We start from the raw sequence: 15,232 nt of genomic DNA, 5'->3' as shown, positions 1-15,232 counted from the left end.
TTGGTTACATTTTTCTTATTAAAAGCAATGGCTGGCCCGGCCTGCGTGGCTCAGTGGTTGAGCATCGACCTAGGAGGTCATGGTTCGATTCCCAGTCGGGTCATATGCCCGGGGGTTTCGGGCTCAATCCCCAGTAGGGGGCATGCAGTAGGCAACCGATCAATGATTCTCTCTCATCATTGATGTTTCTATCTCTCTCTCCCTCTCCCTACCTCTCTCAAATCAATAAATATTTATATATATAAAAGGCAATGACTGAATGGACAAAAAACAAAACAGACACACAGAGCAGAAGCATGGCCTATTCAAGGAACCACCACACCCCCAGTGTAGAGAATTTTACAGTGTTATACGGAGGAATCTCAGAATTACTGTGCATCAGTAACTGGCATGGGACTCTTATTCTTCCTCTTTCCAAAAAATTTTAGCTCAGAGACTGATAGAACCAAAAAGCTCCATCCAGACCAGATGGAGGACTGTACATAACCAGAGACCTTTGTTTTAGCATTGGAGGTATTAAGTGGACCACTGTCTCATTGGGGAGGAATTTGGAATGAGAGGGACAGATGTTTGTTAAAGAGAAGAATGGATTGTGTTCAGCGAACTGATTTCATCTTGTTCCTTAGGTACAGAGCTACACCGTATTTCCCAGCCCTTTTGTAATTAAGTTTGAGCCATGTGACTGAGCTCAGGCTATTGGAACCTGAATGGAAGTTGCACTGTTATCTTTAGGCCTTATCTACACAAGTCTCCCAAATGTAATTCATCACCTCCCACCTCTGCTGACCTCAATAATTTGTGACATAAGCAAATAGGGAGAAAAAACAATGATGCTTTATCTCAAGTGCAATTTGTGTTTCTTTTTCTAGAAACTGTCTGTTCATAACCTTTACACATTTTTCTATTGGGTAGACTTCTTCCCTTACGAATTTGTGGAAGTTCTTTATATGTTAAAGAAATTATATGAGTTGAAATCTTTTTTCTTCAGTTTGCCAAGTGTCTATGATGTTTTTTCCCCATGCATTTTTGTTAATATAGTTGAATTTATCAATCTTTCCTTTTATGGCTCCTTTTTTTTTCATACTTAGAAAAGTCTTCCCTGTGCCAAGATTATTAAAAATTCTTCTCATTACTTCCTCGAGTATTCTGGTTTTCTTTTCCATGCTTAAATATTTGCTTGATATGGAATGTATTTTGGTGTAGGAAATAAGGATCTAACATTATACTCTTCTGCATGGCTACCAATTTGTCCCAGTTCCACTTATTAAGCAATCCCCCTACCCCTCACTGATCTGAAATACTACCATTGATTAAGTAGTTCTAAATTCCCATAATCATTTTTAACTTAATTTGGATTTTTCTATTCTATTCCACTGATGTCTATCTAGTTTCCACCCATAATTTCTAAACTACCTGAATTACTGAAGTTTTATAATGTTCTCTGATATTTGGTGGGGCTAGTCTTTTCTCATTTATTTTTCAGAAATATCCTTTCTATTCTTATTTTCCCACTGAACTACAGGAAAAAAAAGTTAGTATCTTTATCGAGATTGCTTTAAACTAACAGATCAATTTAGAATAAAATAACTGTCATTTTTGACAGGAAGTAACTCCTATGAAAAAACATAAAATCACACCTTGTTCTTTTTTTCCAGCTATTTTGAAATATAATTTGATATATAACATTATGTAAGTTTAAGGTATACAATGGTACTTACCCTCTGTTCTTAATAAAATATAAAACAATGATTCTGAAAATATCCGGTTGATCTACCCAAAACTTTCACACTGGCATAGAAATTTAATTATTATCAATATAATATAGTTATTCAACCAATATATGTAGTAAACTAAATCAAAAATATGTCAGCTGACATAACACAATAAATGAGGATTTCCAATGCCAATAATTTATATTAAGCTAAAGACTCATTTCCAGCTAATGCTTATTTCTATTACCAATTAGAATGGCATATAAAGATTTAAAATGTGGTTATCATTATAATCATAGGGTAATATACTTAGAGGTTTGCCTAATATATATTAGAATGTTTATATAACCATTCCAAATGTTAATCTAAAACATAAAACAAACTTCCATTCATTGGCTTTACCTCTAGGATAAAAATGTTATACTTCATATACTATTTTTTCTTCAGTACTGATTGATACTAATAGTTACATAATTAAATCCTGTAAATGCTTTACCTCTAATGTTGAGAGCAGAACTTCCATTCCTGTAGAACCTTTGGCTGTCATTTCTCTCCTTATTTTTTCTGAAAAGTGAAAAAAAAAAAAATATATATATATATATATATATATATATATATATATATATATATATATATATATATATCTTCTAAAACATTCAAAAAAGTATATATCATTTTACTATACAGATAACATAGAATAAGTCTCCATTGGTTCAGTAAACATTCTAAATTGGTTCTTACATGATCTTCCCTCTCATGCTGCTAATTCTACTCTCTGTAGACTTTCCTTGCCCTTCAGCACAGCTCCTAGTAGGGACTAGGTGAATCCCTGTCTGTCCATCTGTAATCTTAAAATCATTATCACAGTGCAGGCACCAGAACTGCAGGTGAAGAGGTAGTGGTAATGGAAGGCCTCTTTATCATCTTTATGACCAGAACTAGAAAACATTTCATCAAATTGGTAAAAACAGAAACCTAGTACCATTTTAAATGGTTTGGGGTTTTTTGGGGGTTTTTTTTTTTTATTGATTTCAGAGAGAAAGGGAGAGGGAGAGAGAGATAGAAACATCAATGATGAGAGAGAATCATCGATCGGCTCCCTGCTACATTTCCCCCACTGGGGGTTGAGCCCACAAACCCAGGCATCTGCCCTTGACGGGAATCGAACCTGGGACCCTTCAGTCCACAGGCCGACGTTCTATCTACTGAGCCAAACCGGCTAGGGCAGTGGTCGGCAAACTGAGGTTTGCGAGCCACATGCGGCTCTTTGGCCCCTTGGTATTTCCACAAAATACCACATGCGGGCACACACGTACAGTGCGATTGAAACTTCGTGGCCCTTGCGCAGAAGTCGGTTTTCGGCTCTCAAAAGAAATTTCAATCGTTGTACTGTTGATATTTGGCTCTGTTGACTAATGAGTTTGCCGACCACTGGGCTAGGGCAATGCTTTGTTTTTGTTGGTGTTTTGTTTTGAGGATAATACAGTGAATATACCTTGTACACCTATCTTTGCACTAATACAATGAACATCCTTATACATCTGCCTTAGTTGATAAGCATACTATTTCCAAAGGCTAGAATCTAGTACAACCACTTTCTGAATTAAAAGGTGCAGGTATTTTAGATTTTGCTAGAAACAAATACATTCTATTAGTGACCTCTCCTGGGTTTTGGGGTGCTATCAACTACCCATTAAACACAGGGGTTACATAGGAGGATATTATAAAAGAAATTAAGGGTCTGTCACCACAAAGAAAGATTAATAGATACTGAGCTCCTGGACACTGTAAATGCCTGCTAAACATCTTATTTCAATGACCTGAACCTCCAGAATAATGAAATAATAAAAAATTAATTAAAATATTAATTGTGAATTGTCTGGACCTTCATTTTAACAGAACGCCTTCCGTGTCATTGTTAAATATTAAGGTGGTGCAGTTTTACCTTTATTTGAAAAAAGAAAAATCAGGTTTGCTGTTTTTTTGTGTGTGTGTGTGTTTTAAATCAAGTACAGGTTTTAGAATATTTTTTAGCATCTATTGAGATAATCACATCGGTTTTATTTGACCTGTTCAAATAATGTTATAGAATACTAGCGTTCCCGTTGCAGGAAAAATCCTGCAATAGGGTTTCCTGCTGCACTCTACCCCACCCTGCCTGCTCTCCTCCCTTGTCCCCCGCCCCGCGATCTCCGCCAGCCCCCCTGCTTTTCTAACTTCTCCGCCAGCCCACTCTCCTTCCTTCTTCCCTGGCCCCGCCTCCGCTCCTCCCTTCGCCCCCGGCCCGCCTTCTTTGCCAGCCCGCCTGCTTTTCCCATCTCCCCCGGCCCCGCCTCCGCTCTTCCCTTCTCCCCCAGCCCCGCCTCCGCTCCTCCCTTCTCCCCCGCCCCGCCTTCTCCGCCAGCCCCCCTGCTTTTCTAACTTCTCCGCCAGCCCGCTCTCCTTCCTTCTCCCCTGGCCCCGCCTCCGCTCCTCCCTTCTCCCCTGGCCCCGCCTCCGCTCCTCCCTTCTCTCCCGGCCCCGCCCCTTCTCCCCCGGCCCCGCCTGCTCAACTTCCTTCTCCCCCGGCCCCACCTGCTCAACTTCCTTCTCCCCCGGCCCCGCCTCCGCTCCTCCCTTCTCCTCCCCTTGGCTTGCTTGCTTCTCTGCAGCTTTGCTCCCTTCTGCAGCTCTTGGCTTCTTTCTACGCTGTCGCGATATGCAAATTAGCCGCCATCTTTGTTTGGATAATTTGCATATTCGTCCTGATTGGTTGGTGGGCGTGGCTTGGCTGGTGGGCGTGGCTTGGGCGTAGCGAAGGTGCGGTCAATTTGCATATTGTCTATTATTAGATTAGATATTTCCTAATATTAAAACATTTTACACTCCTGAAATAAGTGCACTTTAGCAATGATATTCATCTTTCAATGTATAATTAGACTTAATTCACTAATATTTTATTTGGGACTTTTTACATTTATGTTCTTAAGTGCAAAGTCAACACTTTTTTTTCTCTTGTACACTATCAAGGTTTTGATACCAATTCAGTACTGGCTTCATATAATAGAGGTATCACTTATTAAACACTTTTAACCTTCTTTTTACATACTTCTCATGTAATACACATTAATAATCACATGATATTTCTCATCTCTATTTCAGACATGGTACAACTAAGTCCTAGAGATTCAATACTTCCTTAAGGTCACCCAGGCACTGAATGACAGAACCTGCATTTCAAAGCAGGAACCACGCAATTAACCAATGTTCTCTGCTACCTGACATCTTTTGTCAACATTCTAGTGCAAGTAGCACTGGAATTAGGTATTACTTGAAACTTGATGGGGGGAGGGGATGGAGGGATTCATCCATACCTAAAATCATAATCATTTCTTAGAAACAATGCTTTGAAAATTAATTTCTTGCACAGCTATTCCATTTTCTACTTCTTGAGTCTATTTGAGGAAGTTTGATTTTTACGGAAAATAGTTTATCAAAAGTTTAAACATTATTAGCTGCCTCCACTGTTAAAGAATTTAAAAAGCATTTCCAAAACAAGAGGTTAAAGCTCACCTTGACTTTGAGCCAGATGAAGAATTTTTGATGTAACATATCTGGCAGTATCTGATTCTGTAGGTTCAGTACTGATCTTCTCCAGCTGAGCGAGGAGTCCGACAACCCGAGAGTTATTGGTAAGGCTAAAAAGAATGTTACTTTATATTAGGGCACAGCAAGATCACTGTTTTTACACTAAGTGAAATGGGAAGTTTCGAGCGGAAGAATGATGCCCTCTGACATGCCTTTATTAGACAATTGCACACGTCACATTTGTAAGTTTTATTTCTTGGGTGATTGGTACAAGGTGTTCATTATATTACTAGAGGCCCGGTGCACGAATCCGTGCACCAGTGGGGTCCATCAGCCTGGCCTGTGGGATTGGGCTGAAACCGGCTCTCTGACATCCCGGATTGCGAGAGGGCACAGGCCAGGCCGAGGGACCCCACTGGTGCACCATCGGGGCCAGGGAGGAAGGTAGGGGGGCTCCAGGACATGTTCATCCTGTCTCACTCAGTCCCAATCGGCTGGGCCCCAGCAGCAGGCTAACCTACCAGTCAGAGCATCTGCCCCCTGGTGGTCAGTGCATGTCATAGTGACTGGTTGACCGGTCAACTGTCTGCCCCCTGGTGGTCAGTGCATGTCATAGTGAGCAATTGTGTGGCCTTAGCATATCATTAGCATATTGTGCTTTGATTGGTTGAACGGATGACCAGACAACTGGATACTTAGCATATTAGGCTTTTATTATATAGGATGCTCTATACTTTCTGGTTTTCAGAAATATTTCATATTTTTAACAAATAATTCTGTAGTGAGAAAAATAAGTTACTTGTTTAAGTTTTTATATATTTTCTTTTTCTTCCAATATTGCAAGAGATAAATGATTCCTTAAAACTGTTACCATAAATCTGAATGAGCAAAAACATTAACATTATAAAAAATTCCAAACATGAACAAAAGAAGACAAAATAGGAAAATGAACTATCATGTACCTATCACCCAGCTTCAACAGTTATCAATTCATGGACCATCTTATTTCACACATGCTTACTTGCAGCCACACACATCCATTGGCTAATTTTGAAGCAAATCTCAGAGAGATCATTTCCTATGTAAATACTTTGGAATTAATTATCTGTTTTATAAAATAAGAACTCTTTAGAATGTATCTATAATAATAAAAGCATAATATGCTAATTAGACCAGACATCCTTCTGGACGAAGCCGGGGCAGTGAGGGAAGCCAGGGTCCCAGGTGCCAGAGGGAAGCCGGTGCTGGCAGCCGGGGGAAGGAAGGCCTACTCTTGCACGAATTTCATGCATTGGGCCTCTAGTATAACTATAATAGCACTACTATACCAAAAACAATAACAATAATCCTTTAACATCAACATCTAATTTCCAAGTTCAAATTTCCCGAATTCATATTCTCTCTCTCTTTTTCTTTAACAGTAAGTTAATTTGTACAAACCACCAGAGACTGAACTCAGAAGAAGAAAATCTACCTGTCTTCCATTAAGTCAAACATTAAGTTTTCAAAAATGTAATAAATCAATAGCACTCTTCTTACTACATTTTGAAACTATAGTTATTTTTAATATAAAATGTTATTGTGTCATTATGCATTGAGTTTATTATTTTTAAATGGCTAATTTTTAATTCCTCAGTTTTAATTTATAACATGGTAAATATCAATAGATTAAAAAATCCACATCAACAAAAACTTTTTTGGAGTCTTCATTCATTTAAGAGTACAGAGATTCTGAGCCAAACCTGTTCTTTTTGAGAGCTCTAGTTCTTTGTGGTGAGAAATTACATTAAGATACCACAGTTTTGCATACTAGGGAAAATACATCTTTAAGAGAAATTTGCATTATGGAAACCAAAATTCAGAAACATACTAATTGAGTGTGTTTTTCTAATTTTATTCAATTATTTTCATGTTTTAATATTTTTAGTAGCTAATAAGGCATCTATTTTAAAAAATTCAAAAACACACTAAGCATAACACACATTCTATTCCGTTCCAAATTAAGAGTTTGTTTTGTCAGTAACTCTTAAAATATTAAATTGTACCACTATAAAAAAATAAAACTTTTGCCCTAGCCAGTTTGGCTCAGTGAATAAAGGTCAGCCTGCAGACTGAAGGGTCCCAGGTTCAATTCCAGTCAAGGGCACGTAACTCGGCTGCAGGCTCCTCCCCGGCCTGGGCCCTGGTCAGGGCTCGTGCAGGAGGCAACCAATCGATGTGTTTCTCTCACATTGATGCTTCTCTCTGTCTTTCCCTCTCTCTAAAAAATCAATGGGAAAAAATCCTCGGGTGAGGATTTAAAAAAAATAAAAATAAAACTTTCATCTAAGTGACTCCTTTCTGAGAATCATGCTATTGCATGGATGGTGGATGAATTTATTTTTTGAAGGAAGGAAAGAAAAAAAATAGAAATTCAGAACATGGGCATTCCCTTTCTGTACTTTTTTCATCTACAGAATGAAAACTGAACAAAATATTCTAAGCCACTACTGACTCAGCTCCAAAATTTAAGGCTGTTGACACTAATGTTGAGAGAATCATAGGGTGAACACCAGAGGGCAGCTATACCATTTGAATAATTTTTAGACTTTATTAAAAACACACACACACACAATTATATAGCTTTTCAATGAACAAAGCAGAGAATTTTTAAATAAAGAGATGTATCTTGACTGTCTTCCTCTATTTTTTTAGATGAATCAAAATGAGGCTAAGACCAATCTTCAGAGTAACCATTAATAATTCTAACTAGAGATCCCTCAGCCTGGCCTGCAGGGATCAGCCGAAACTGACTCTCCGACATCCCCAAAGGGTACAGGATTGCAAGAGGGCAGTTCTTGGGTAACACACCCTGGAATTGGGCTCCCTCCTCTCTGGTTCCAGGTGCATCACCCAAGAACCACAGCTGCCTAGTCATTGCAGCTTGGCAGCTCCTGCGTTGAGCATCTGACCCCTAGTGGTCAGTGCGCGTCATAGCTACTGGTCGGAGCATCTGCCCCTGGTGGTCATTGCACATCATAACTACAGTCATTTAGGATTTTATCCTATATAATAAAGAGGTAATATGCAAATTGACCATCACTCCAACACACAATATGGCCGCCCCCATGTGGTCAAAGATGGCCACCCCCATGTGGACACAAGATGGCCAGCAGGGGAGGGCAGTTGGGGATGATCAGGCCAGCAGGGAAGGGCAGTTGGGAGGGACCAGGCCTGCAAAGGATGGCAGTTGGAGGCAATCAGGTCAGCAGGGGAGGGCAGTTGGGAGGGACCAGACCTGCAAAGGAGGGCAGTTGGAGGCAATCAGGTCAGCAGGGGAGGGCAGTTGGGAGGGACCAGGCCTGCAAGGGAGGGCAGTTGGGGATGATCAGGCCTGCAGGGAAGGGCAGTTGGGGGGGACCCAGGCCTGCAAGGGAGGGTAGTTGGAGGGGACCAAGCCTGCAGGGAAGGGCAGTTGGGGAGGGACCCAGGCCTGCAAGGGAGGGTAGTTGGGGGGGACCAGGCCAGCAGGGAGGGCAGTTAGGGGCAACCAGGCTGGCAAGAGAGGGCAGTTAGGGGTGACCAGGCCAGCACGGGAGGGCAGTTGGGGGCAATCAGGCTGGTAGGGAGCAGTTAGGCGTTGATCAAGCTGGCAGAGGAGTGGTTAGGGGGTGATCAGGCTGTCAGGCAGAAACGGTTAAGGGCAATCAGGCAGGCAGGCAGGCGAGCGGTTCAGAGAGGGATGTCCGACTGCCCGGTGGGATCGGGCCTAAATGGGGAGTCGGACATCCCTCAAGGGGTCCCAGATTGGAGAGGGTGCAGGCTGGGCTGAGGGACACACCCACACACCCACCCTGTGCACAAATTTTGTGCACTGGGCCTCTAGTATATATAGGATAGATTATTTTATAGTGAGAAAAATCAAAATCCCAGCAGGCTACTGTGTAGAAATGTCAAACTGATGCAAAGGAACCTAAAATAGGACAAACTTTGGGGGGGAAAAGAACTAAGTTGGTGGACCAACACTAATTTCGAGATTCATTATAAAGTTATAGTTATCAAGGCAGTGAGGTATCCTCACTATGATAAACATCTAGATCAAGGGAAGAAAACAGAGTCCAAAACAGACCCAAACATAAATGGACATCTAATTTTTTACAAAGGTACCAAGACAATTCAATGGAGAAAGCATAGTCATTCCGAAAATGGTGCTGGTCCATATGCCAAAAAGAACTACCCATACCTTACACCATAAATAAAGTTTAACTCAGAATGGAGCACAAACTTAAATGTTAAAACTATAAAACTTCTATAAGAAAACATAGGTAAACATGGGTTATGCATATCTTTCTATCTACAGCTCTAAAAAGCATCCTATATTATAAAAGTGTAGTATACAAATTGTCCCCTCAACCAAGAATTGTCCGGGAGTTCGACCAGGGGGCAGGGCCAGCCGGGGGGAGGGAGGGAGGCCACGGCCAGCGGCAGTGGTGGCGGCAGGCAGCCGTGGCAAGGGAAGGAGGCCCTGGCCAGCAGCAGCAGCAGGCGGCCCCGGGGAAAGGTAGGGAGTAGCCAGCTGGCAGCTGGCAGCCACTAGGGACCCTACCAGTGCACAAATTTAGTGCACTGGGCCTCTAGTTATCTATAAAAGAACAAATAAACAAAATGGACATCACCTAAATTTAAAAACTTCTCATCTTTTAAAAGTCACTCTTAGAATATGAAAAGACTGGAAGAAAATGTCTGCAAATCTATTAAAGGAATTTTATGTATAATAAATAGAAAATTTCACCCAGCTGGTGTGGCTCAGTGGTTGAGCATCAACCAGGGAACCAAGAGATCAAGGTTCAATTCCTATTCAGGGCTCGTGCCTGGGTTGCAGTCTCCAGAAGGGGGAGTACAGGAGGCAGCCAATTGATGATATTTCTCTCTCATTGATGTTTCTATCTCTCTATCCCTCTCCCTTCCTCTCTCTCTAAAAATCAATAAAAACATTTTAATTAAAAAATAAATTCTAAAACTCAATAATAAAAACAACAAACACTCCAATTTTTAAAATGGGAAGAAAATTTGGAAAAATACTTCACCAAATAAGATATGCTGAAAGCAAGTAAGTGCAGGAAAAGATGTTCAACATCATTAGCAATTAGGGAAATGCAAATTAAAATCAGAATGAGATGCCAACACACCCTCTATTGGGATGACTGCAATTTTAGAAGAATGACCGTAAGAATTTAAATATTTTAAATGAATGACCATACCAAGTATTGATGAGAATGTAGAAAACTAGAATTTTCATATACTGCGGGAAGAAGTATAAAATATAATGTCTTTGGAAAACAGGTTGTTGGCAGTTTCCTAAAAAGAAACATAGGCCTACTATATTATTCATTCCAGTCCTAGGTATTTGGCCAAGAGAAAAGAAAGCATAAGGCCATACAAATACTAGTACACAAATGTTCCTAACAGCCTTATTTGTAACTAGAGGCCCGATGCACAAAATTCATGCAAGAGTAGGCCTTCCTTCCCCTGGCTACCGGCACCAGCTCCCCTCTGGCACCCGGGACCCGGGCTTCCCTCAGGCCACCGGCAGGCACCTGGGACCCGGGTTTCCCTCGCAGCCCCAGCTTTGTCTGGAAGGTTGTCTGGAAGGACATCCAGAAGGACGTCCAGTCTAATTAGCATATTACTCTTTTATTATTATAGATAGCCAAAAACTGGAAACAACCCAAATGTCTAATATATGAGTAAACAAACTGCAGCATATCTAATCCAACAGAATACTTCTTAGTAATAAAAAAAAAAAGGTATAACTGATACACACTCCACGAGATGAGTCTCAAAATAACTATGCTGAGTAAAAGAAGCCAGTCACACACCCCTACCTCCCACCCCAACCCCCAAAACAAGACATACTGTATAATTCCTTTTATATAAAGTTCTAGAAACACACAAAAATCTGTAGTGACCGAAAATAGACGAGTGATTGCCTAGAGCAGCGGTCGCCAACCAGTCGTCTGCGGACCACTGGTGGTCCATGAGGTCCAAAAGATTGGCGACCACTGACCTGGAGTGAGGGATGAAGCAGGAAGAAAGGATTACAAAAGGGCGCCAGGAAACAAATGAGGAATGTGTTCAGTATTTTGACTGAGAGAATGGTTTCACAGGTATATATAGGCCAAACTTACCAAACTGTACTCACTATGTATTACTGGTTTATGATAATTATGCCTCAATAAAGTTGTTTAGAAAAATAATAGGTGGTTTTAATAAGTACTCTTGGTATAGTAGATAAAACAGAAACTAAACAAGAGTGGTTGGAGAGTGTGAAATGAAATGTAGATTGCATTTATAGACTATTTCAAAATTTGGGCTTTTAAAAGAATCATATAAATTGGACAATAAAAGAAGAACAGAGTCTATAAATACTGGAAAGCCCAGATCATTTTTAAATGGTAAGAAATGGAGGAGTTAAAGATTCAAGACAGAAGAATAAATAATAATTAAAAGACCCTGAGAAGAAAGGAGGTAAAAAATCTAGAACAGAGGTGACAGTATTAGTCTTCGACAAGAAAAGAGACAAGCTCTGTTGGAGTAAATAATAATATGGTAAGAAGAGGATGGAATTAAAAAAAGGGGAGCATGTAAATTTGGTGTAAGAAATATGAAGATATGGTGAATACAAAATACAATATACAGATGATGTATTATAGAATTGTACACCTGAAACCTACAGAATTGTATTAACCAATGTCATCCCAATAAATTCAATAAAAAATAAATTTTTTAAGTAATGAGGAAAAAATATAAAAAGTAATGAGGATAATAGATTTATTTTCTCTATGATATCATGAGAAATGGTCATTTGCTGAGGTTATGTATTGACTTATCTGAGGATTTCAAAGGTTTGAGGAATATAAAAGGAAGTATAAAACAGTCATTACAAAATTTGGGAAAATGAACTTTCCAGATAACCACAATAAGAAGATTGCTGGGCTCTGTTCAGGTTGTTAATCAATAATTTTTAATGATCTCTGCCAAGTTCATTCATCTTCCAACATCACTCAGCTGCTCAATAAAGATTTACAGGGAAAGGGCTTTGTCCAGTGGGTGTGATTAAAAACACACACACACAAAGTACCCTGGCCAGTGTGGCTCAGTTGGTTGAAATGTTGTCCCCTGTACATTGAAAGGTCATGGGTTCAATTCCTGATCAGGGCACGTACCTGAGTTGTAGGTTCCATCCCTGGCCCCCATTGGGGTACGTGCAGGAGGCAACCAATATGTGTCTCTCTCATATAGATTTTCTCTCTCTCTTTTTCTTCCTCCTTCCTTCTCTCCTTTCCACTCTCTAAAATCAATGGAAAAATATCCTCGGATGAGGATTAACCAAAACACACACACACACACACACACACAAAGTGAGATAAAGACATTCCAGGTATTTGCAAGAGTATAATAGAGTCTACACTGAGTAAAAAAGGAGATTAAATGAGAAAACAATAAAAGTCAATAAACTAGAGTTCTGGGTAAGGCAGAACACTTACAATACAGATATTTGCACAAGTTGAGATAGACAGATGAAAGATTGTTGTTGGAGAATAAAAAAGTCTGAATTAGTACTTAGAAACGAGAATTTTGCTGATGGTAACATTTAGGGCATGATCATGACGACGGTGAATGTGATATAGAGAAAATATCTGCCTGCTGTAGCCTTTTTTTTCTTAGTCCTCACCTGAGGATATGTTTTTATTGATTTGAGAGAGAGAGAAAGGGGAAAAGAGAAAGAGAGAAAGCGAGAGAGAGAGAGAGAGAGAAGAAAACATTGATGGGAGAGAGAAACATCAATGGGTTGTCTATGTGCCCTGACCAGGGATTGAACCCGCAAACTTTTGGCATATGGACGACACTTCCAACAAACTGAGCCACCCAGCCAGGGCTCTGCTTGCTGTATCTTACAAAACATGTTAATTTGATTTAAATCACCACCCATGGTCTTTAAATCTGCCAATCTAATTCATTCAATTACAACCCTATTTAAACTCAGCAAGTATCGATATCCATCCACCCCTCCAGATTTGCTAAAAAGTAAGAAAGTCCACAGTAGAGATGATGCTTTATCTCAGGAGTCAATGAAAACTTCTCTATAAAGGGCCAGATAGTGTATATATTTTAGGCACTACAGGCCATATAGTCTCTGTCACTACTCAACTTTGCCATGGTAGTACAAAAGTGACCAGACAATCTATAAGTGAAAGAGCATGCTCAATAAAAGTTTATTTACATACACTGAAATCTGAATTTCATGAAATATTTATGTGTCATAAAATATTATATTCTTTTTACTCTTTTTTCCAACCATTTAGAATGGAAAAGCCATTCTTAGCTCACAGGCCATACAAAAACAAGAGGTAGGCCAGATTTGGCCTCCCAGTCATAGTTTGCTGACTCCAGCTTTAACTGAAAAGGTAAATCTTAATAAAACAATATAAATACAGTTGATCCCTGAACAATGCAAGAGTGGGGGTAGGTAATCCCATCCCGATGCAGTTGAAAATTTGTAACTTCTGACTCCCCAAAAACTTAGTTGTCCCTAGGTATCCATGGAAGACTGGTTCAAGGAACCCACACGGATACCAAAATCTGCAGATGCTCAAATCCCCTATATAAATGGCATGGGTCAATGCATACATGCATACATGAAAACCCAACTATGGAATGAAAACATTACAGGTATTTACTGAAAAAAATCTGTGGCTCAGATGGTTGAACATTGGCCTATGAACCAGGAATTCAGAGTTTGATTCCAGGCCAGGGCATATGCCCGGGTTGCAGGAGGCAGCCAATCAATGATTCTCTTTCATCACTGATGTTTCTTTCTATCTCTCTCTCTCCCTTCTCCTCTGAAATCAATAAAATATTTTTTTTAAAATAGAAAAATCAGTATATAAGTGGACCTGTGCAGTTCAAACCCATGCTGTTCAAAGGTCAACTGTATAACATACTATTAAACATAAATAATATTTTTAAAGTAATGAGTTTCAAATAACTGCTTCATGTATTATTTCTGTAATTTATACATATTGGTATTTAGAATTACAGTACCTTTTATCTGATACCACTTTTAACTTGCTCATCTTGAGTTACTTCATTTCACCATTGCAGATAATCTAAAAAAAAAAAAAAAGTTAATTAAATATAATTCTGTTTTCTATACATTAGATGTCATAACTGCCATACAGCTGAAGGTTTTTATTATGGGAAACACAAAATAACACTGGAAACCAAAGGAGAATATTTGAGTTCTATGTGCTTCTGGCAAGTCACTTCAACGCACAACATGTGACTATTACCTAAAATCAACCAGTAAAACATTACCAGAATCCTAGAGCTACAAAAATGCAAAAACCTAATCTAACACAATTTACGATCTAGTGTTCCCATTTCTTTTGCGATAAAATTATCCTTCCTGTTTTAAGTACTCTTCCTTAAAATACTCAAACCAACAATAGCATCCTGCGATTAGTGTACTTATTGTCCACCAATCACATAAGTACTCAAATACTGCAAATATATATGATTATTTCTACATGAGAATACTTTTACATTAATAACAAATTGTTCAGACAGAGTAAAAACCTGTAACATCTTATTTAATGCATTTCATGCATATTTTCCTTCAAGCAGTACAGGTTTTATCTTTATAAAGTTCATACTATACATTTTAAAACATTAAATCTTGATTCACAAAATTTTGATAATTTTTGGATTATGTATAAAAATTACACGGTCTGTTTTTAAGTTATAAGAAATTTTAAATTGCTGTTCTTTTTTTCAACTGACTTATTTATTTATTTATTTAGATTAATCCTCAACTGAGTATATTTTTCCATTGATTTTTAGGGATTGTTTAAGAGAGAGGGAAAGACAGAGAGAGAAATGTCAATGTGAGAGAAATACATCGATTGATTGCC

General features: G+C 39.2%; 1 protein-coding gene across 7 annotated transcripts in view; it reads right to left on the bottom strand.

Moving 5' to 3' along the window:
* AGTPBP1 (ATP/GTP binding carboxypeptidase 1) overlaps window positions 1–15,232 on the bottom strand; it is a 105,753-nt gene that overhangs the window by 74,671 nt on the left and 15,850 nt on the right. For 6 of the 7 annotated variants that reach the window (XM_079790470.1, XM_079790468.1, XM_079790474.1 and 3 more), the window contains 3 exons: window positions 14,364–14,428; window positions 5,265–5,389; window positions 2,209–2,276 (listed from right to left, as the gene is read on the bottom strand). In XM_079790470.1, coding sequence (XP_079646596.1) covers window positions 2,209–2,276; window positions 5,265–5,389; window positions 14,364–14,395 — 225 coding nt within the window. In that variant the 5' untranslated portion in view covers window positions 14,396–14,428. Of the gene's footprint in view, window positions 1–2,208; window positions 2,277–5,264; window positions 5,390–14,363; window positions 14,429–15,232 lie in introns of those variants that run through there. The other variant, XM_079790476.1, reaches the window with a different exon arrangement.

Source organism: Cnephaeus nilssonii (assembly GCF_951640355.1).
Source record: "Cnephaeus nilssonii genome assembly, chromosome: 14".
NCBI classification, from domain to species: Eukaryota; Metazoa; Chordata; class Mammalia; order Chiroptera; family Vespertilionidae; genus Cnephaeus; species Cnephaeus nilssonii.
The sequence above is the reverse complement of the archived record's forward strand: the minus strand, read 5'-3'. Positions and strand labels throughout refer to the sequence as shown.